Source organism: Mustela erminea, chromosome 5, assembly GCF_009829155.1.
Source record: "Mustela erminea isolate mMusErm1 chromosome 5, mMusErm1.Pri, whole genome shotgun sequence".
Taxonomy (NCBI): domain Eukaryota; kingdom Metazoa; phylum Chordata; class Mammalia; order Carnivora; family Mustelidae; genus Mustela; species Mustela erminea.
The window spans coordinates 14,094,914-14,118,581 of NC_045618.1; the positions used below are offsets into that span (position 1 = coordinate 14,094,914).

Consider the following 23,668-nt stretch of genomic DNA (forward strand, 5'->3'; position numbering starts at 1 on the left):
GTTAATGCATTAGCGAGAAGGTGGAAGTAGATTGGAGCTGGCAATTTTTAAAGCCCCGAACGGTATTCTGAATTGTTAGCTTTTAGAAACTCTTGGGAGAAAATGGAAATGCACGAGGAGGCAATACATATGCCCATGTCTGCATATGTATATAGAAATTTTAATACAAGTTCACCAAAGTTCTTTTTTTTTTTTTTTAATTAGCTGTAATATTTGCAGTGTCAGAGCTACCTTTCCAGAACCTCTCAGGATCAAGTGAAAATGTGCCTCTGTCTTGTAGAGCAAAGCAAAGCTCTAGACAGGCCCGCAGAGCTGTTCTGTATGACCGGATAATAAAGGCAGCTCCTGATTTTTGCCTAAGTAGTGGCAATACGGTTAAAAGTCCACTCAGCATTTTTAAATCAAATGGCTTCGCGATCTTCATTTATTTTTTTGTACTCTGGCCTTCTGGGTGCCTTTATTTGCATTCTGTTTTTATCCCGCCTTCTTTGTAAATCAATACATTTATTTTATCGCCACACATGAAAGACATGTTTTAGAAAGCGGCCCGAAAATGAAGCAAAGATGAATCCCTATTTAATGGGAATATTATTCTCAGCATAAACTTTAGTGCCTCCCAAATCCTTCACCGTGAGACGTATTGATTAATTGAATAATTCTTTATCTGCGGGAGTACAAAAACCTAGCCACATGTCTTATTGTCAACACAGACTCTGTGTGCCGTGGTTGGCAGGTTCTAAAGGAGTTTCTACAAAATCCACTATTAATATGTTCTCCGATGACTGCAGTTAAGCAAATAAAAATTTGATGATAAACCTTAAAACTTCTCCCCCAAACTTTCCCAGGGACAAATTGCAAAATTTACCGAATTCACGAGGGGTGACCTGTACTTCTAAGGTGATTTTAGAAAAGTTCATAATGACTGCTTTGAATCATGCCTTGGGATGTGAGGAGTACTCAGGAAAACAGGTTTGAAGAGGCCAATCAAAATAGAAATATGAAGTGTTTTGTTTTGTTTTTTCAGCTAGAGAGCTGGCCAGCATGTTAGAGGAAAAGAATGCCCTGTCATAAAACACAAGTTTTAGACCTCTTGTTTTTCAGCTTGTAAGAATAGATCATCTTGAAGGCATTTCCACATTTAAACTATTCAAGTATTTTATTTCAGATGTTTTCAGATGAGTGTAAGTTCTTTTTGTTTTCGTTTTCGTTTTGTTTTGCTTTGTTTGTTAGGTTGAAAATACATAGCAGAAACAACTTTCAAAGCTGTCTAGTAATGGTGCATATGAAGTTAGTTAAACCTGAACTATTAGTAAGTTATTATTATTGTATCCTGAAATGCCTAAAGAACAAGGATTTTACTGTCTTCCCATAAATCCCCGAGGCCTGCTTATCACAGGTTCTTAGTTATCCGATGATAGCGGAAATAAGATATCCAAAAGTTTGAAAGCAGAATCTTTTCAGCAGATGTGTCCTAGAGGCATGCAGAAATAGTTTATCTGCTTGTCTCTTTCATGCACCATTCTGAAGGATTCAATGTATATACACAGCGAACTATTGTTCTGCATGCTTAAGAATTATCAGTAGATACATTCAATCATTGGCTCATGCAAACTGAAAAAAAAAATGTGGATACAGGATGATACTAGATGCTCAGTCTCTAATTTAATGAGCCAGCTAAAACGTGGACCAGAAATGCCCTGTATTTCCATCCTTACTCTTTCCAGTGGTAATAAGTATCTGCGAAGGGTCCAAGTTAAGCGCTCTGGTCTCCATAAAGTTGGTACCAATGAAGCCAAAATAGTGTTGCCTCTTTGAGTGATTTAAAAGCTTCATGCAAGAGAAAAAAAGGGGAGAAGAGAATGAATGGAGCTCCACACACATTTTACCCGTGGGGTAGCTGTGCTGTCACCAGGGGGCAGTGTTAAAGGTAGATCCTGTGTGCTTTGTAGTTGTTTGATGCTGTCCTCAATTCTCAGTCACTTTTCACATCTGCTTGTTGTGAATGCCTAACTGTCCCATTGGCTGATACAGTGTACTCTGGAACTTTTCTAAGCTTTGCACGAGAAAGATGATGATAAAGCCTGATGTACTTCCTGTAGGACTTTACGGCATTAAATAATATATTAGAAAGCTCTTTTCATGTCTGATCTACTTTTCTTCCCTCCTCAGTGCTTCCAGAATTCTCTGAAAGATATGAAGGATGTCGGCATTTTACAAGTGAAGGTTTTAAAGGCAGTAGATCTCCTAGCAGCAGATTTCTCAGGTATAGACATCTTTAATCAGTTTTCTGTTTTTACTTATTTCCTGTTTGGAAATGATCTGATGGCAAAGCGAAATGTTTTAATAAGTGGAAGCGTATACAAGCAATCACACTCTTTCAAATAGAGGAATAGAAGGAAAAATAAAAAGATGCAGTCAAGCCGTTTTTTCACTTAATTAACGTTTTTCACAAAATTATTTTTTCAAGTAATTTTATGATGATCAGATCATGTACTGGTCCAGCTGGCTTTCAAATACATTTGCGGATGGTTCGTGCCGGGACTTCTTTCTTTGTTAAATTAATTTAATGAGAAATTTTTAATGATAGTACTTCAGAAGACAGGTTGGACCTCCTGCCTTGGACCTCCTTGGTGGGGCTCTGTGCTGAGCGATTTTAATTCTTCAGCATGTGAGAGGATGTGGTGGTTCATAAATTTAAGCATGAAAGCCCATTTCGCTGGCAGTGGTCTGAAATAATAATCAAATTCTTGCCCATGAAAACCACTTTGCGGTTGACATGGTCTTACACAAAGTTACTCTTGGTGGTTCACTAACTTGGGCTTTGAAGACAGAGGCAAGAGCAGGCATGCTTTGTGCTGAGTTGTATTTGACCATGAGGAGAGTAATTCAGGCATTCCAATGTCTGATCGGAGGGTGGCTGTCCTCTTATTGCCAGATTAACCCATTGTACTAACAATGGAGACGCATATGTGACAGATGCTGTTTACCAAGAATATGCATAAATAGAATAATGAACAGATTTTATGCATGGACAAGGTATTGTATTTTTTTTTTTTTTAAATTGGCTCCCCAATATATTAGTGATTTCTATCGGTTCATTTTTTGAGGGAGGGTGAAGAGACTCTTTAAAAAATATAAGTTTATATTCCCCATCATTTTTTTTCATTATTTTTTTGTAATAGAAATTGCTTACAATTGAAATTCTCTTTTCCAAAGTTTGATCTTCCTCATCCTCAAGCTGGAAAGTTCTGAAGCTACTATCCTAGAGCGTAACTTTCTGTGTTAAAAAGAGTAGATCATACTCCAAAAATAGAGATGGGGACGTCTGGGTGGCTCAGTGGGTTAAAGCCTCTGCCTTCGGCTCAGGTCATGATCCCAGGGTCCTGGGATTGAGCCCCACATCAGGGCTCTCTGCTCAGCGGGGAGCCTGCTTCCTCCTGTCTGCCTGCCTCTCTGCCTACTTGTGATCTCTGCCTATCAAATAAATAAATAAAATCTTAAAAAAAGAGATATCACTACTATATAAATAGCGAGAAATAGGATGAAATTGATCTTAAGGAAATACTGAGGGAGAAGATCCAAAAATGGCATTTTAGGCCAGTATGAATAAATAAATTTGGGTGTTGAAGATGAGAGAGATGATTACTTCTAACACTCATTAATCTAGTTGCAGATGTTGATAGTCTCATATTGACTTAGAAATTTTCCTTTCTTTTAAAGCTTACTTATAGTTTATGAAAATACTTAATTTACTCCTTACTCATGTGCCTTTGGCCTTCAGAATTTTGTTATCTGCACATTTAGAGTTATCTTCAAGTTGTCCAGAGCCCATTATTTTTACTTCCATCTGAATGTTTTGATACAATACTTCTTGGATCTATGATTGTTGATGTCTCACGAAATGTTGTTTCAAACACAAGAACTCATTCATGCCTTCAAGCAATTTTTCAAAAATTCTCTCTGTAGTTGTATGTTTGCGGATCTCTAGGAACTAATTGCAATGCATTAGAAGTTTCTTTTTAAGTCTTGTTGACAACTACATCCGTCTGTGGAAACACGTTTTTAAAACCTTTGTTTTACCCATCCTGACAGGTGCCCTCTCCACAGCCCCCCAAACTGGTGTTTACGGAGGAGTTTCAGGCCAATGTTTCTTTCCAAGCAGTATTTTGGCTCTTCAAGTGAATAAGAGAGCAATCTGGGAAAAAAAAGGGGGGGGGGATATTTGGAAAAGACCAGAAAACAAGGCAAACCCCTTCTTTTTAGAAGAATAATTTTGGGGGGAAATGTTGCCATTTTGTCATTTTCTTTATATTCAAGATTCTAGGAGATAGTTTTGGAGTGGATGAAGGTGAGTACCAAGAGAATCCCAGCAGCAAAAAGCAGTGGTTACAAATCCAGTCATGCTGTGTGGTTTGACGGAATGCCCTCCTCTCTGTATTATTCATGAGAAAATCATCACTCTTCTTGTCATTAGCTAAACATGTCTTTAGACCATATTGATCTTTATTTTTAGAACCAGATTTCACTGTCTGTGTTCTTTATAGGTTGGCAGGGTCCTGGGTGGAACCTCGTGTCTATTCTCAACCAGATTATTGGTTTAGGGTAACAGAGTGGACCAAATGCAGAGAGTAGTTAAGTACCTTTTCCATGTGAAAAAAAGAAATGGATTCAGATCGCACGGAAGTAGCAATAGGCATGTAACTAATACCTCCAAGAGGTTTGCTATTGTATCATACGGTGGGGACTCACCCATTACTTCTGCTTTTATGGTTCACTGTTAGAATCACCTGATGTGCTTTAAAACATGCTGGCTTCTCCAGAATCAGAAGAGGTAGGTGTACCTGTCATCGTCAGTACCAGGAGCATTAAAAAAGAAGTAACTACTTGTACCCCATCCCCAGCTTTTTCCGGTCGGCTGTCCTTTGTAAAGGAGAGTTCCACTGCAGTTGCTTAGGGAACGAAGTACTCATCTCTGCAAATAAACAAGAAGTCCGCTTACTCTGAATAACCAGGGGGAGTTCTCCGAGAGTGATGATCATGTTAGAGCACAGAAGGGAACTTTCTACCCTCACTGCTTTTGTTTTATATTTTTTTGGATAATTCTTTGTTTTTTTAAAAAAAATACCAAATAACCATAATAACTGATGCTTTAAGTGTGTTTCACTGAAGATGCCAGGGAACCTGATAAAGCCAAGGTTCAGTGGGAGATCTTGCTGTAGGATTCTGGGCGGAGGTTACTGTTATAGTTTGCGAAGTCCAGGGAATTCTTGTCCTTGGGGGAGTTGGGGGAGAATGAATGCACTTGGTAATCCTCCTGTCCGTGGTTTGCCCATTTTAAAGTGATCTCTGTCTTAGCAGGGTATAATTTGAAAAAGAAAATATCAGGGGCACCTGGGTGGCTCAGTGGGTTAAGCCTCTGCCTTCGGCTCAGGTCATGATCCCAGGGGCCTGGGATCGAGTCCTGCATGGGACTCTTTGCTCAGCAGGGAGCCTGCTTCTCCTCATCTCTCTCTCTGTCTGTCTCTCTGCCTATTTGTGATCTCTCTCTCTGTCAAATGAATAAATAAAATCTTAAAAAAAAGAAAAAGAAAAAGAAAATATCAGTCATTCATCGCTGCTGTGCTCAAAGTAGGACATTCCTTATCACTGGTTACTGGTGTTGCAATTATATGATCGTGAAAAGAAATTAACTTTGAAGAAAGTGAATCCCCATTACTTTACCAACATTTAGAACACACACACACACACACCACAAACATGGACTAAGGTGAATTTCTTTCCCATTAAAAATGGAAAATGTGTTTCTATATAAAGAAAAAAATAGTGTCTTTCCACATGTGTTAAAAGATATTAATAACCGAAATCTATGTATATTCCCAATATTAAGATAAAGGCTTCAGGGCTCTAATATATAAAAATGTATTTATTATTTTTTAATTCATTCCTTCATAAATATGCTCTTGTGTGATTGAACTGATTCAACACTAATACATTTGAATTTATGTATAGCTCGGGATTTTTAAGCCTCACATTCGTTTGTATGTAAGTGAAAAGACTTTTTAAAGAATCTGAAGTAATCTATCTTCTCTTGCAGTCCATCCCTCTAAAATTGGCCAAAGACATTTTAATGTACTCTACAGCTAATATTAGATGTGGATAGCCATAAGCAGTCACTCTAATAGAAGAGCCTGTCAGATATTTTTATTAAAGAGTTTGTCTCACAAACACCTTGTGCCCAGCATAACCTAAAATTTTTAAGTAATAGGTTGTCCATTCTGATGCTATTACTTTTGTAGTAAAACAGACTACAGCCTTGATTCGGGAAACAGATGATAAATTTTACTCTGAGATTCAAGGTGAGCCTATCTCTTTGTGATGCTTAATGGGACCCATATCCTTCACTCAGCTGTTTGGAGAGGAAAGTAACACACCTTCTAACAATTAAAGGAGAGAGAGGAAGGCTTTGTTAGGACCAAGGTGAGGAATGATATGGCAACAGGTTCCCTTCCCACAGTAAAGCCCTCAGAGAGAATGGGGCTGTATCTTCTGCTTTGCCCAGGGATACATCAGATACATGAATTAATACTGTTGAAAAAAGGTGGCGTTTATTTCATAAAAGATAATGAAGTAGGTGATAGTTAAATAGAAAAATTGTTCGAGAATGGAAATTTTTTCTGGTCAGAATTGTATTTCAGTACAAATGACCATGCTTATCTTACGTACTGAGAGACCAATGGGTGAAGAGTGGGCAAGTATTTACTATATGTTCAGCACATAGGAGAATTGATCTGGAGAGCCTTGTTATAATCGATAGATTATTGTGGGGAGCCTGTTGGATTTTAACAGGTAGGTCTTGCTTCGAGGTATCAGTACTAAAGCCATGATGGCTACCATGTGCATAAGGTACCTGCCAAGTTCAACACCTAGTCAATGACTCTTACATTCTCACAATCAAGATGTAGGTTTCACACTTCATCCTTCCTGTTAATTAAGCCTTCTCTTCATTCTTTGAAATAAATCTTATATGTTGACATCCTTTCCTCTAGGGAATCTTCTCATGGTAAGACTGGTTATTGTTTGGTCTCTCTCTGCTTTACTTCTTCACCTGTTATCACTACCAAGGTGCTCCTAGCCATTGAAAATTTGGGTATAAAATGGGGGATACAGAAATGAGGAGAGTTTTCTTCACCTCACAGCAAAAGAGCAAGTAGGGAAGCATTGAAAGCCCACATCAGTGCAGAATGATGGTAAGTAATAGAACAATGAAACATAGTCTCAATATTTCTGCTTTTTGTAGCACAATTCTATCTTAATTTTTTCATGTTCTCATCATAATAATCTGTCTGCTATGATGAGAAGCTGGGGAAGTATCAGGAAACAATGAAGGAACAAAACTGGAAATACCATTTTCACTCCAATCTGGAGTTACTTATTCTCCACAGATTTTTCGTTCATCCTTGTCACTTTTTTGGCACATTTCGCCATACCACACCACCCACCAAACACGACAGAGTTTCCAAATATATCTGGATCTTCGTGACTTCTTGGCCATGAGGCTATCACTTAGACCCTTTCTCTGTTTCCAGGTTAATAAGACAACTGCCAAATTAGTATCAAAATAACTATCAGAGGAGAGGAAAAGACAGTGTTTTCAGACAACAACAACAAAAAATGCAGGTTATTGTGAAGTGGCCTTGTTTGATAAATAAACATGATAGGAACCCAATAGTGCCTGATCCAAGAGAAAAAAGATATATTTAATTCCAGAATCCCCAACTTCTCTCCAGGGAGCCCAGTATAGCTTCCCAGTGGCTTCTATTTATTTTTTAAATTTCTTTTCAAAGTTCCAGAATTCATTGTTTATGTACCACACCCAGTCCCAATAGCTTTTAAAGCTTGTCTCAACTTATGAAAAGCCAGCTTGGTGGTAGATCTCACGATCTTCAAGAAATACTCCTTGAGAACTAACTGTATTTGAGGAGCTCCGTCACTTCCGTCTTCCTCCTCTACCGCAGAGTTGCCCAAAGGGGGCAGTGTGTATTGTTGAAATGGATAAGGACCTCTCTCAAAATCTGGGTGGCATTTCCAGTTCCCAGTGCCATTAGGAGGAGCTCTTGGTCTGTTCCACAAGCAAGATTGATCTGCCCTGATCCTGGTAGAGTGCATTCAGGATGTGAACCCTTTCACAGTGACTGTGACTCATGCGTTAAATAAATCAACGTTTAGTTCAGTGATTTATTCATCAAAGATGAAAATCAGTCTCCATATTTTTGCCCTTTATTTTTACGGTCTCTGCCTTTTGCTTTCATTCTTATGTATTATGGTGTAGAACATATACAGAAATAGACAACTATTTTAAATCTTGGTTCTACCACGTGCTAGCCTTGGGTCCACCTTAAGCCTGTTTTCTCATGGATATTTTGAGGGGTAATTAAAACCTATATGAACATGTCTAACACATATTGCATGTTCAACATATAACTATTACCATTTTTTATTAAATTTATTTGCTTAGAGTATAGTTGATGTGGGGAGTTTCACAGGTTCTTAATATTTTGTTTATAATTCTTCTAATTTTAAATAATGTCAGAATTATCAGCATCTCTAATCACACTTGGCTTTTCAACCACTTTTAGAAATCTAGTTACCAATCTAAAATGTTTTCTCTTTTTGTTCTGTTTCTACTGCCTGATTAAAGCCAAGCCAAAAAAAAAAAAAAAAAAAAGTGCTTCATTGTGGGGAAACTCCCATACCCAAACCAGTTTAGTGCTTGTGTCCACATTTTAATAATCTGAATGATAGTTTTATCCATATAAAATATTTTTGTGTGCTCATCAGTTGTTTTGTTACACACAAAAGTGCTATTTTGAGAAACTGTTAACCAAAACACTTCATTTAGATCCCACATTATAGAACTATTCCAGCCATATGCTGTAATAATGACTTTTAAGTAGTTTCTATAAATTATAACATTGGCTGTAAATTTCTAGTTTTTTTTTTTTTTTCTCCAAAGCATGACTACTTGTATTAGAGGAAAAATAGTCCTATAGTTATTGTTCACTGGGGATTTTAAGTCACCTGTCCATTTTCTGGTTTGTTTTCATTGTCTGTTTGAAGTTGTAGCCATAGCAATACCTCTCCCCCTAAAGATGCCTTATTTTCAAAGGGACGGCTGTAATTGCAATTTCTAGAAAGCTTAAAAATAGTGATTGAATGCTTTTAATTTCCTTGAGAACCTTTTGGATAGCTGAGCTCGAATCAAGACCAACTTTTTAAGAACACATCAAAAACTGTGTAAATCTGTCTTTGGCTCACCATCTGCTTTAATAGTCTGCCAAAGAACGTGGACTCTCCTCCTTGCAGAGTTTGGGGGTCTGCGTAAGATTTAGCAGTTTTGAACTTACTGGTATGTTGAGCGTGAATGAACTCAGTTCGTTTCTCTTCTATGAATTAACAAAGGAGTCACTTTGATCTTATTAGTTGGGCGCTTAGTAAGTAATTATCTTAATTTATCTAGCAAATATACCTGCTCTATGCGAGGAGCTGTGGTAGGCTCTGATGATATGACAGGGGAGAGGAATTGGTCTTTGGCCTCCCATGAAATGACCAATTACACTGATAGCATCTACAGTAGATGCTTGAACAATGTGGGGTATGGTATGCAAGCACTGATACCCCACGCAGTTAAAAGTTGGCAAAAACTTGGCATATAACTTCTAACTACTGATAGCCTAGTGTTGATCTGAAGCCTTACTGGTGAGATAAACAGTCAAGTACCACAATGTGTATGTCCTCTGTGTTATGTACTGTATTTCTACAATACATGAAAGAAAACGTTATTGAGAAAACCATGGAAGAGAAAATTCATTTTACAGTATTGTACTGTAGCATTTATTTAAAATCCACATGTAAGTGGACATGCACCATTGAAACGCCTGCTGTTCAAGGGGCAGGTGTAAGGGCAGTTCTATTCCTAAGGTCAACGTTCAGGGAAGGAACACCTCACTGGTGTTCCTGCAGGAAGCAACACTTTCACTGAGATGTCAGAGCTGAGTTAGCACGGCAGAGGTAAAAGAAAAGCCTTTTAAAATGAGGGGACAGCAGGTCTCAAAGCCTGCAGGGCTTTTCTGAAACACAGAAGAAAGTATGTGCCTAGAGGAGCAAGGATTTCGAGGGTGCCTCAGTGGAAACGGGGAGATGTTGGGTCAGTGCAGCGGGGGATGGTGGTTTTATGTTTTGGGTTTTTTGTTTGTTTTTGGAACTTGAATGGCGACGGGAATGGATTTAGAAGAAAAATTCTTATGTCACGAGTTATTTTTTTATATTTTTAAAGATTTTATTTATTTATTTCACAGAGATCACAAGCAGGCAGAGAGGCAGGCAGAGAGAAACGGGGAATCAGGCTCCCAGCTGAGCAGAGAGCCTGATGTGGGACTTGATCCAAGGACCCTGAGATTATGACCTGAGCTGAAGGCAGAGGCTTTAATCCACTGAGCCACCCAGGCTGCCCATTATGTCATGAGTTCTTATATGTTCTGTGCTTGTGTTAGAAGAGTAGACTGTCAGAAATTTAGTTCAGTAACACTTCAGCAAAATTAAGTCCTTCTCGTCCTTTGTGGATCTTGTAGTCCTAATACAGGTTTGTCTGCCCCTTGCTCTGGATGTCTGCAGCAATAACGTGAGCAAGTTTTCACCTGGGTGACCCCTCAGAGGCCATTCTACGGATTCCCGAAGGTTGCAGCCACTCGGGAAGGCAGGACATACTTGAAAAGTTAGACCCAGCACCCATAGACATCCATGTTTGTTTTTCTTCGAAGATCCCTCTTAGCTCTGTGTTTTCCACATTGCAGGGATCATAGAGTAATTGTTGACTAAAGGAGCAGGCACGTCATAGGCCTTATAATTTTCATTTGAGGCCTTATGATTTTTCAAATCAATCATCATAGGAGCTGGGGGGGGGTGGGGAGGGAAGGCTCCTGGGAGCCTGTGGTTGCAGAGAAAGTTCTGCAAAGATGATACATCTTGAACTAGGTCTTGAAGGCTAATTGGCCTTTGTGTTTTTGGTTGGGATTAGGGATTAAGAGAGCATTGCAAGGAGACTTGGTCATCCCATATACAGTGGAGGAAGGCTGTCTGAGCCCCACACCTCTGCATTCTGGTTGGGAGTGGGGGAAAGATACACCAACCTCGCCAGAGGGTTTGGGAATAGGGAATAGATCAGGATGGATCATGTGGGGTAAATTGTCAGAGAACAGATTTTCAGATAAGCACCTAGAATTTGCTCCAGTATGCTCTAGTAAGGGTTATAAGCATGTAGTTGGAAACAAAACATGAAGGGAGAGTTTGTAGAAATTCAGCTGGCATGGCTCTATTGCCCTCTACCCAACCCCCACCTTCCCAGCTTGTCTGTGCTGTGATGCTCTGTGCTTAGCTTCAGAAATTATCTTCCTCTGGAAATTCTTTCTTCTGGTCCTGCCCCTGTGCTGATGGTCTGCGGTGGCTCCTGACTGCTGGATGAGAATTAAAGAAGTGCATTTAAATGAAAAGTACTGGTCATGGCCTTCAAGGCTTCAAGCTCATCTCAGCATTTATTTATCCATATCTCACATGTCACGATTGCCACTATGTATCTGTATCTCTCTGCGTGTCCGTCTATCTTGTTAATTTAAAGCTCTCCTCTGTCCTTATCTCCTCAAGATGAGCCCACCCATTTCTGCTAGCCCAGTGACGTCTGCTTTAAGATTCATTTGCACGATGAGATCTTCTCGGACTTGGACCAACCACATTGAATCTCTCTGAACTTTAGGTGCCTCTTCTGCAAAATGGCACGAGTATCCCTCACCTCTTGGAGATGATGTGAGGACTGAATGAGAAGCTGTCTAACCCATGGTTACCCGCTTAGAGCAGAAGGAGCCAGGTGGGCCCCTCTAGATAGTGCTGGCCGCAAAGAGCCTGCTGAACCCTCTCACTGGGGCATGGCACTCTTGATCATGGCACACCTCCCTCCCGGGGGAGGGAGGGGTATGCACGCCTCGGGTGTGCCTGCGTTAGACCCTCAAATGAAATACAGGACTGAGTATGGACCAGGAATGTGCAGATGTGGAATATGAGACGTGTAAGGAAAACACACAGTCGGGGAGCAGAAACGGGAGCAACGCAGTCTCTGGGCAGGGAGCACAAGAAAGGCCTTCACTGGAAAGGTGAAATTTGCTGAAAAGCAGAGATTGGTATGAGAGTCCCTTAGAAGTCATGCCTTGGTGGGCTGTGTCCATCAGGGCCTGGTTCAGTGCCAGGAGCAGAGTGTGTGCTTAAAAAATATCTGTCAGCTGAGTGGTAGGACCTCTGCAGTATGTGTATTACTTCCATTCAATTTCTGAAACTGACATGAAAGTAAAATTATTTCAGTGAGAAACCTCTACTTGCCATCCAAGGAATAGAAACGCTTTATAAAATGGTGTTGAAAAGTAGCAAAGCCTATTGAGGGCAAAGTGCTAAACAGGTCCATGAGCTGAAATCGCCAGTGATGTATCCGTGTCAAGGTGACAGGCCACCCGGGGGTACGGGAGGTCAGCTGACTGTTTGACCTAGAGAACTATGGGGACCAGAGGCAAAAAGTGCAGACCCAGGTGTGTATACGTCAGTCTGTCTGGTGCTGTTTGCTCAGTACCATTGGGAGAACATTGGGACATCTCATTTATGACGGGACGTCATCTTTATCTCCAGTGAATGTATTCATTATTTAAATTCTAGAAAATCCCCTTTTATCTGGAAACTTTTAAGGGAGAGAAAGCAATCCGTAAAGTGCAAAGAAGTGACTCTGTACATCTTTTAATGTCTTTGTTTCTCCTTTCTCCTCTCCGCCTGTTTATATTGTAGTATTAATAAATGCAGCATTTTAATGAGCTTTGATGGAATCACCTTCAGAGAGTTGGTGCCGTGTGTTCCTTGGAGACGCATAACTGAAGTTCCCGGTTTCTGGAAGGAAGTCTGTTCCTCATTAGCTGGAACAGCTAAGAGTATGCTGGCTTGGGAGGGAGGGGGCCACAGCTCCAGCCCACCTGTGCGTGCACAGGACCGGCCACGGCTCAGCCCTGCTGTGGAGGAACCCCAGGGCTTTCATTAAAAGTGTTAGATGGTTTCCCAGGAGGGAGTGGTGATGGCATGTCATGTTGGGGTTTCTGGAGGAGCAGCCCTGACACCTACTAACAGTCTGACAAATGGTTAAGTGGCTGCTTCAGCACGGGTCGGGGGAGCCAGCGTCCTCTACCTGAGCCTGAAGAGGGGAGCACGTGTTCTCTCCATGCTCCTGGCTCTGAAAAAGGCAAATCTGCCCTCCTCTGTCCTCAGCTCCTCCCCTCCCAGAGCCTACCCCCTTGCCCTGCAAAACACACTCCCCAGAGTAAAGCTTACTTGCCTTAAGTAAGCAAGGCTGCTTTGTGAGATGCCGAGGAATGGGTTTTGTGTTGCTTTGACTGTGGCTGCCCAGCATCTAAACCCCTTGTAAATTTGGGGAGATTCCTGTCGCATGTTTTGGAGAAGAGGTCAGAGCGTCCTTGTGTGGACAGAAGGTGAAAAGCCAGTCCTTCTTTTCTGAGCACTGACATTTAGGGCCTGGGTGCTTGATGAGGCAAGAGCAGTTAGATCCTTCTTGGAGGTCTTTGCCTCTGCATCAAGGGCAGCAAAAAAGCAGGGGTGGATAATTCCTGTTAGAGGCAGCCATACCCAGGGTCCAGTAACACGAGGACCTGTGAGGCTAGTTTTCCTGGGAAACAGAAGCCAGACTTTTCCTGGGGAGGGAGAGTGACGGAGGTTCTCGTGCCTGAGTATTTCTAACCCTCCTTAGGTTTCTAGTAGTTTTCCAGCCTGATTTTCCAATCTTGGCCATGATTCTGAGAGTTCTCTGATATTATTTCGCTAAATTGAGACAGGGGCCATTTCCATGTTTAAAACTGACAACCCCAACTCATTCATTTATGTCCATGACTTGGTCATTGTCTACTGGCCACTGAGATCATAGGTTTGGCTTAAAAGCTTAGCCAGGCATCTACGTGTCTAGAACACTAGTCAGTTGAACAGAATCTCCTGTTTAATACCCTTCATCGTGTATCTGTTCTTCCTCTTTTTCTATTTTTGACATAGAATCTTCCTGGAGTCTCTTTCACCTGCCAGTCTGTCTATTGATGTGCTGTACCTCGGAGCTCCTGGATATTAAGTTAATTAGATGTAGGTTTCATGACCTGAACGGTAGGCCAGTAGGTCAAGAAGCCCAAGGACTCTCTGCATTAGACCCTGGCCTGTGATTCCTTGGCCATTTGTTGGCAGAACATCTGTCCTCATGCCCCTAATTAATTTAGTACGCACTGCTTCGTAAAGCATCCCTGTGCCGCAGAGGCAGGCAATGTGTTCGGTTGTGTGGACATTATAGAGCCGTCCATCCTGTCCCTGACATTTCCGATCTTGGATCCCACTGTCAAACCCAACGACAGGGGAGAGCATTTTGTTTGTTTGTTTGTTTGCAATAACTCTTTGGGTCCCACTTTGGATTTTGGATTTTCTAACTTTATTATTTATTTATTTTTTCTTTTGGAGGATGTATGAGGTGGGGTGGAAAAGGAAGATGTGAGATGAGAGAAGTTGGGGTTAAGATCCTTTTTTTTTTTTTTTTAAGATAAAAATGTTGGACTTGCTTTGTGGAATTCTACTTTTTCATGTTTATGAGCAGCAAAAATGTAGCATCCTCTGTATTCTCATAATGTATTTGAATATATCAGATCATATGTGTTTGTGGTCACTCCCCCCACAGGGCAGTTTTAGCTCCTTAGTAGCCGTGTTTATAGTTTTCCTCTCTTCTCTTTGGACCTTGCAGAAGCCTCTGGGTTACCATAGGCTTCCTGCATAGCGGAGTACTTTCCTATATTGACTCAAGGAGAACTTAAGCAGGAAATGGACAGGAGCTTCTGTATTAAAACAACGCAAAACTCGGGTCCCCTGGGTGACTCAGTTGGTTGGGCGGCTGTCAGGTCATGATCCTGGAGTCCCGGGATCGAGTCCCACATTAGGCTCCCAGCCCGGCGGGAAGTCTGCTCCTCCTGCTGACCTCTCTCCTCTCATGCTCTCTCTCAAATAAATAAATAAATAAATCTTAAAACAACACAAAACTCAGCTCTCTCATGTGTGAGACTGACGGTTGCTTTTATGCAACCTGTTGTGGTCAGTGACTCTCAAGGCTGCATCTGGGTTATGTATCCATCCCTGTTCATTAAGTATGCTACAGTTCCCGAACTAACAGGTTCTCTCCATTTCCTGAACTCCCTCACAAGCCTCGTTGGAAAGAGATGCTCGTTTTGCTTTCAGCAAGCACAGTTTTATTGGTATAAACCTGCCTGGATTTTACTCACTTGGCCTCTTCTACTTCTGAGATTCATTTGTCTCTGATCAGGGAACTGCCTTTGCCTTGACCAATGTCCTATGTTCTCTTTCCAGGGAAGAGTGATCCTTTTTGCTTGTTGGAGTTAGGCAACGACCGACTTCAGACACACACCATCTACAAAAACCTCAACCCTGAGTGGAACAAAGTTTTTACCTTGTAAGTGCTTTCTTAAGCCTCCAGAATATCAAGGAGTGTTTTTAACTTAGAGATCAATTATCCTTGATATGTGTGGGGCAGACTGGGGCTCTTAAGTGGAACTTTCTATCCATTTTTATGTGCAAAGAATGAATTTTATTGTTTTTTTCCTTCTGAAAACCTTTTATCCTTTCATTTTATAGAGTAGAGTGTCAATAATAGAAAAGGCCATTTGGAACTGCAAGGGTTAGGGTTATAGGAGGCCTTTGTAAAGTAGATCTTTCAGTAGCTCAATTAATCTGTGAGTAGACGGACACTTCCATTTATCCAGACTAATTCATTCCTGGGTTAAAGAAAATTACAAATGAAGACCTGCCTTAAATTCAGGTTTATATGTTATAGCATTATTGTAATATCTAAAGGCTTATATTATGGCAGATTCTTTTGGAAAATATAGATTATCTGTGATTCCTCAAAGAGTCCCAAAGTGTCTTTGTATTCCAGCTTGTCTGAAGACCAGCTCCCCCACAGAGAAGCCATGTCCAGTCTTTCAAACTCAGGCATTTAGAAGGCTAGATTTATTTCCTAGCGTGCTTTAGACTCTGAGGTATCTGGCCATCAAGGGGAGGCACCTGTTGATTTGGGTCAAATGGTGGTTCACTGCCCTCACAACACTGAAGAAATGCTGTGCTTGTAACTGAATGAATATGTTTTGAATGGGTGACGATTTCCAAATAGAAAGCTCTCAGGGATCGAAACTGAATCAGTCATCACAAACCTCCCAACAAACAAAAGTCCAATATCATGTGGTTCCACGGGTAAATTCTACTGAACCTTTAAAGGAGTCAATACATATTCTTCTCAAACTTTTCCAAAAAACAGAAGAGGGAGGAAAACTCCCAGATTCATTCTTTGAGGCCAGCATTACCCTGAGACCAAACACAGATCCCCACAAAGAAAGAGAACTATAAAGCCAGTACCTCTGATGCAGATATCCTCAACAAGGTATTAGTGAATGGAATCCAACAATAATAAATTAAAAAAATTTTTTCACCACAAACAAGTGGGGTTTATTCTCAAAGATGCAAGTATGGTTCAATATTTGCAAATCAAGCAATGTGATACATCACATCACTAAGAGGATAAAAAACATATGATCATTTCAATAGATGCAGAAAAGATATTTGACAAAATATAACATCCATTCATAGAGGGTATATACTTCAACATAATTAAGACCTTATAGGAAAAACCCATAGCTAGCATCATAGTCAGTGGGAAAAATGAGAGCTTTTCCCCCAAAGACAGGAAAAAGACAAGGATGTCCACTTTCACCACATTTATTCAGTATAGCACTGGAAGTCTTAACCACAGCAATCAGACAAGAAAAAGAAATAAAAGGCATCCAAATTAGTAAGGAAGAAGTAAAGCTTTCATTATTTGCGGATGACATAATATAGAAAACTCTAAAGACTCCACAAAAAGGTACTAGGACTGATAAGATAATTTGTTAAGGTTGTGGAATACAAAATCATTATACAGAAATCTATTGCATTTCTATGCACTAATAGTGAAGCAGCAGAAAGAAAAAAATAATAAAACAATCTCATTTGTAATTATACCAAGATAATAAAATACCTAGGAACAAACTTAACCAAAGAGGTGAAAGACCTATACTCTGACAACTAAAAGACTGATGAAAGTTCCCAAGGATCTATGAGAAGTGGATTAACTCGCCTGAGCAGGTTTGCAAACTGCCATATGGAAGAGATTCTTATTTGCTCAAAACACTGCTGATGACCATGGCTCCATTTCTCATTATAGGTGCTGTTTGGTTTCTGGTCCACATAAAAAAATGTTTCTAAATATGCATGGGACTTTTAATATTTTGTGTTTCAACAATGGGAAGCTTTCTGTGGATCTCAGCAAATAGTGATTTTGATCACCTTCTTTCCCCAAAGGGAATTCTTCATTAATATATTTTTTTCATTAATTTAATGTAAAGCAAATCTTATTGCCTATTTGAAATCACTAACCTTTTACCCTCCTCATTTTGTCTCTTTTTCTTTATCCTCCTGTTTCTTTAATAGTTCTATCCTTGAGTGCATGTATACATGGAAAATGTCATAGTAAAAAAAGTTGACTTTTTTTTTCATATGGATGTCTGAATCTTCTATGATGGAAGGTTTGGGAATACAGTTCAGTTTGATTTAATTTTTGGAATTTAATTAAATGGTAGTTTTATACTCTAAGGACATACAGGCTTAATTAGTGAAACCGTGTTTTCAGATCTTCATGGAACAGACTCCACTTGTGTATTTTTGTATATAATACATAGTAAATTTCTTGTTTCAGTCCTATTAAAGATATCCATGATGTTTTGGAAGTGACAGTCTTTGATGAAGATGGAGATAAACCTCCTGATTTTCTTGGAAAAGTTGCCATTCCCTTGCTGTCCGTAAGTTACTGTAGTTAATACCCAGTTCGTAAGTCATTTTACAGTTGACAAGTTTCTATGATCTAGAGTTGTTCTATCTTTGTCAATCTGGGGAAAAGATCCTCCTAGCTGTAGCAGGAAACAACTATTTTATTCTTAACGTTTTCCAGTTTTTTCAGTAGTTTCAGATATAAAGTAACAATCATGTAGTTGGATATTGGTTTAACCAACAAGAACATTTTGACTAGTCTTTCAATTCGTTTTTAGTGGGGGTTTCTGTTTGGTTTCAAGGAATATAGATCTATGACTGATTTTCCATTTGTTAATGAAAACATACACATGTCCCTTTATTATCTCCTTACTACCCATTTCTTCAAAGATTAATTCCTGGCAAAGTTTTTCCTAGCTCTACTGAAGACCATTCTCTCAAAAGTTCTATTTGTCTTTATAGTAGTAGGGTTTGCTTTCAGCCTCAAAAAATGCTTTCTGGAAGAGAGCAAAGAGCTTCTCTTGGAAAAAGTGCCATTTCAGTAGTCTAGTTAAAAGATAACATACTAGAGTAAGCTAAGAGCTGAATGAAATAATATTCTATGACATCAGATGAGAAAGTACCACATGATACCTTTACATGGGCAAAGGAGGGAAGCTGGGATCTGAATTTACCTATTAATGGGACATTAATGTTTGTACCAAATGTACTCTTCCAGAAGAGAGAATTTCAGTTTTTCACTCAACAATTGATGTTTCATTGTAGAGATGTCACGGTCTTATCAGTCAACAAGGCTTTATTTACTTCTTACCAAAGACTTATTTCTCCAAAGCTACTAGTACATTTTTGTAGCAGGAGAGTCTGTGCTCTAACCATGAGATTAGACTAGCTCACACGATGTTTACAGTCCAGAAGCACTACATTTCTCAGTATCTCTGTGGGTTTTGATCGCCTGGTTAATTTCTCCCCAAGTTCTCTTATCCCGACTGTTCCTCTAAGAGAAGGGGTGGAGCAGCTTCTCCCTTGTCAGTTCCGCTCCTGCCAAATACTCAGAGCCATCAGCAGCAGACCACACCAACTCTCCAGGAGGAGATGGCAACTTGGGATCTCTCTCTCTCTCTCTTTTTGACTACAGCTTTGTCAGTTATTCCTGAATTAATACATGTAACAAGAGCATGGAATACGATGTTAGAGAGGTCTAAAGGGAAGACCCTCCTTTACAATTCAGTTTCTTTTTTTTTTCCTCAAATTCTTTTAGATGGGACAGAGACATTTCTCCTATTGATTTTTAAAAAATATTTATTTTTTAGAGAAAGAAAGAGAGTGTGTGTGTGGTGAGGGACAGAGGGAGAGAGAGAGGAGAATCTCAAGCAGACTCCTTACTGAGTATGGAGCCCCATGTGGGGATCGATCTGAGGCCCCTGAGGTTATGACCTGAGCCAAAATCATCAGTCTGATGCTTAACCAACTGAGGCACCAGGTGCCCCTGTCCTCTTGTTTTTAATAGATAAATATGTAGTAACATATTTTATTCCTTGCTGGGTGAACACTCCTTGGTGTGATTTTAAACCTTCCCCTGTTTTACATGTAAAAGTTTTGTGTAGTTAGTTTTCTATAATATCAAAAAATTAACCCACTTACTTCCCTCCCTTCTTCCCTTATGATGTACAATGTCTCAATGCTGTTGAGTTAGATCTAAGAAATTACTTCTGGCTAAATCAGGTATAGGGTTTCTCAGCCTTACCATGATTGACATTTTTGGTTGGATCATGCTTTGTTGTGGGGCGCTCCTGTGCTCTTTGGGATGTTTAGCAGATGCCTGACTTCTACCCAATAGATGTCAGAGGGACCCATCCACCCATCACTGTAGTGACAAGTCAAAGATGTCTGCAGACCTTGCCAATGTTCCGAGGAGGGGCAACATCACTCCTGGTGGAGAACCACTGACCCAAGTTGGTGTCGTTTTCGCATTATATCTTTCAAGATGCAGGGTAGAATGATTCTATGAAAAATTTCATTTAAATGCAAAGAGCCTCTGACCCCCTTAACTTTATTCTGGTTGCCAATAAGGTGCCCACGATCTATACATTCATTTGTTTGAGGAGTCTTTATTGAGTGTTTGCTTTATGCCAGGCATTGCTCATCGTTTTAGGTTTAGTTTAGTTAGTTTAGTTTTAGTTTAGCTCTAACAGTGACAGCGGTGAAGTTATCTTCTCTTAGAACTTACCTTTTGGTTGTAGGAGTCAGTATACAGAACAAACAAAAAAGTCCACAAAAAGCAAGACAGCATGTTAGATGGTGAAAGGTACCCCGTAGAAATCAAAGCTCCAAGATTATGTCCAGGGAAGGGGTGCACTTCTCTGTGGGCTGGCCAGGAAGGACCTCACTCCAGGGGACATTTGAATGAGAACTTAAGGAGGTGAGAAAGAAAACCCTGTGGCTATCTGGGGAAATGGTTCCAGGCAGGACGGCTTCCACATTCCAAGGCTCTAAGGCAGTACCCTGAATGTCTAGTCCCAGACATATTGGCGTGGACAGTGTGGATAGAATGGAGTCTCTTGGAGGGGGTTGGGGGGGCAATCACAAATGTGGAATAAGGAAGGACACAGGGACGAATGTCATGAGAAAGCGATAAGATGCTGCCAGTCTGAACGTCTGAAGGACTTTGGTGTGCTCTTAGTGTTGGTGGGGAGCCACAGGAAAGTGTCAGGGCAGGGAGTGCTTGATTTGGTCTGTGCTCTCTGTTTCTAACATGAAAAGGCTGTGGCACACAGAGAAATAAATCCAGCCCTGACTGTTCTCTACCACATAAAGCCTAAAGGCAGTGTGGCCTGAGCCACGTTCTCATGAGGGACTCGGGGGGCCGGGAATGTTAAGCTGAATCTGTTAGAGTGTGGCCATTTCAACTCAGACTCACTTCCCATTGTTTGACCTACCCACTGACCAAGTGATCAGACCTTGCAGAGGATCTGTTTTGGCCCTTCCTGATGGTCAGTGGTCCACCTGCTACACGTACTCTCCTAAGAAAATCATTCTCTACCTGAAGTGCAGTTATATGTATGATAAAAAAAAGAACGCCATAACCCTCAGTATCCGTAAGAGGCAGGTTTTCAGTTGTTCATTAGTTCACCGATCATTCCGTTTTCGAGTAATTCCAACTTGTGATTCAGAGAGTATGTTTTCGCATTTATTTAGATCTGTTTTTTTGTTTGGTTGTTTTTTTTTTGTTTGTTTGTTTTTTTGGTCTTTATTTAGTATCTGTTGCATCATGCTTCACTAACCAGCCCTAGGTGAAGCATGTATCATATGTGAAATCATTAATTTTCTGAAAACCTTATTCGGCATGCTTTAGTATCATGGCTGTTTACAAAAGAGGGAGCGGAGGTGCACGAGGGTCCTGGCGCTGGGATGTAGTAGAGGCTGGAAGTAGGCAGTTTCGTGTCCGAGCTGGGCTCCTTAAGTGGATGCTTTCCTGCCATGGTGAGCCCCTGTTCAGTAGAAATGAGGCCGAAAGGAAGAACCAAGATGTTCTTCACGCAACCACTGGTCTTAATGCGATAGAGTGTGGACAGGTAGGACACAGAGTTGAAGACTTGCATATCTTGGGTGATGCCTGTGGGATGAACACAGAAGACCTGAAATGCTTTTTTTTCTTAACAGAAGTACAGTTGACATAGAATATCATATGGCTGGACAATACAGGGATGCAACAAGTCTGTGTTATGTTGTGCTAACACATGTAGCTACCACTTGTCACCAGATGGCATGGTTACGGTACCATTGACTATAATCCCTATGCTGTGCCTTACGTTCCCATGACTTAACTCCTCTGTACCCGGAAGTGATGACCTTCCACTCCCTCCATCCACTTGCCCATCCCTTACTTCCCTCCCCTGTAGCATCCACCAGTTCGTTCTCTGGGCTTATGCAAGATCAGAGATATCAAGTGTTACATAAAAGGAAAAAGAAAACATAGAGCAGGAGGAATGGATTTAATTTTAGGAAGACTGAGGAAGTGGGGAGTTTGAGCTGGCCTAGAGGGGACCTGGTGACTCGTGGGTGAGGTAAAGAAAGAAGGTCATTCCAAGCAGAGGGTAGAGGAGGCGTGGAGAAGCTGGGGGTAAGAGAAAGGCCACCTTCTGGAAGCAAAGAGGGGCTTCTGTTGCCTGGTGCTCAGGGTGAGCAGGGAGACCGGAGAGGGAGGACGGAGGGCTGCTCACGAAGGATTGAGGGAGGCTGGGGCTTCTGCTATTAGCAAGGAGAACCTGAAGGCTGTTAGCCTGGGGGTGGAGATCTCAGAGCTGTTGACTAAGAAGAAAGTTTTGGCTCTAGCATGAAGCAAGTTACAGAGGGAGGGAGACTTTTCCTGGAGGAATAAGCGTCCAAGAGAGAACTCTTATATTTCAGGTTTTATGCCTCTTAGGAGACGGTCTGCTTTCTCTGCTTTTTTCATATGAGGGAGAATTATAAAAATGGAATAGCCAGTGCTTCTCTGTTGCCTTTATAGGATATGAAATAGTATTCAATAATGCCTTCTTTTCTATTTAAAAACAAAAATTGTATTTCTTGGAGGAGAGTATGAATTTCTTTTTTACAAGAGTACATTTTCTTTAATCAAGTCATAAACTAAAACTTGATTTACACTTTCAGAGAAAATGCAAACTACATTTCAAAATATCTAAGTATTAAGTATTGAATGTACTTTAACTTTTAATCTGTCTCAAAATGATAATGTGCTAAGTGCATTTCAGCCTGTTAAATGAAAAGCCTGATCTGAATTCACTGTGTCTTTTAAAGCAGGGTGAATGTGCTGGCTGACGATTGGCTCATTTAAAATCCATGTTGTAAAATCAGTATATCTGTTAATGCAGTGAATTGTTCAGAACATTTACATATGCTTAGATAATACAGCATTGTAAGAATCCAGGCCACTGGGTCATCCTTCTGTGTATTTCATTTCTGTCCAAGTTTTTTAAAATAAAATAGTGGTTTTTTAAAAATATTATAGAGAAGGGGGCACATCAGTGGCTCAGTTGGTTAAAGGTCTGGCTCTTGGTTTCAGCTCAGATCATGATCCTGGGGTCCTAGGATCGAGTCCAACATTGGGCTCTCTGCTGAGTGGGGAGTCTGCTTCTTCCTCTCTCCCTGCCTGCTCTCTCTCTCTCTCTCTCTCTCTCCTCTCTCTCAAATAAATAAAATCTTTAAAAAATAAGGGCTATATAGATATGTAAAACTAGCCACTCATGAACTGGTCTGGATTATCATCTGAAGACTTATAATTTTTGCCCATTTTCACATAACTCCAAATATCTTCTAATCAATAACATAGTAAGTATGCATTGGAAAACAGTAAACATATTTTAGAGTTTTAAGATATTTACATAGACACTACCTCTGAAACATTATCTGATTCCCTTAGATTTATTTAAACACATCTATTCTCAGTTAAGGAATCTAATTTTTTGTCCTGGAAATCAATCTGGGTTCTTCTCCTCCAGGACATTTCTTTTTAGGCAGACATATGTTTATCATCTCAGAAATTATGGAATGGCCCCATGTAGAAAGAGTTTGAAAATCAGCTTTCTGTAAAATAGGGAAAACATCCCTCTATTGATTGTGATTTCCTAATACCTAAGAAAAAAGTTGTCTTTTTTGATGACCTTGAATCAAAAGGAGG

The 23,668-nt window shown here is 40.4% G+C and overlaps 1 protein-coding gene across 13 annotated transcripts in view; it reads left to right on the top strand.

Moving 5' to 3' along the window:
- The window catches only part of MCTP2 (multiple C2 and transmembrane domain containing 2), a 347,996-nt gene that overhangs the window by 231,396 nt on the left and 92,932 nt on the right, over nt 1-23,668 (top strand). For all 13 annotated transcript variants that reach the window (XM_032342144.1, XM_032342142.1, XM_032342141.1 and 10 more), the window contains 3 exons: nt 2,170-2,263; nt 15,484-15,586; nt 17,921-18,023. In XM_032342144.1, coding sequence (XP_032198035.1) covers nt 2,170-2,263; nt 15,484-15,586; nt 17,921-18,023 — 300 coding nt within the window. The remainder of the gene's footprint in view (nt 1-2,169; nt 2,264-15,483; nt 15,587-17,920; nt 18,024-23,668) is intronic.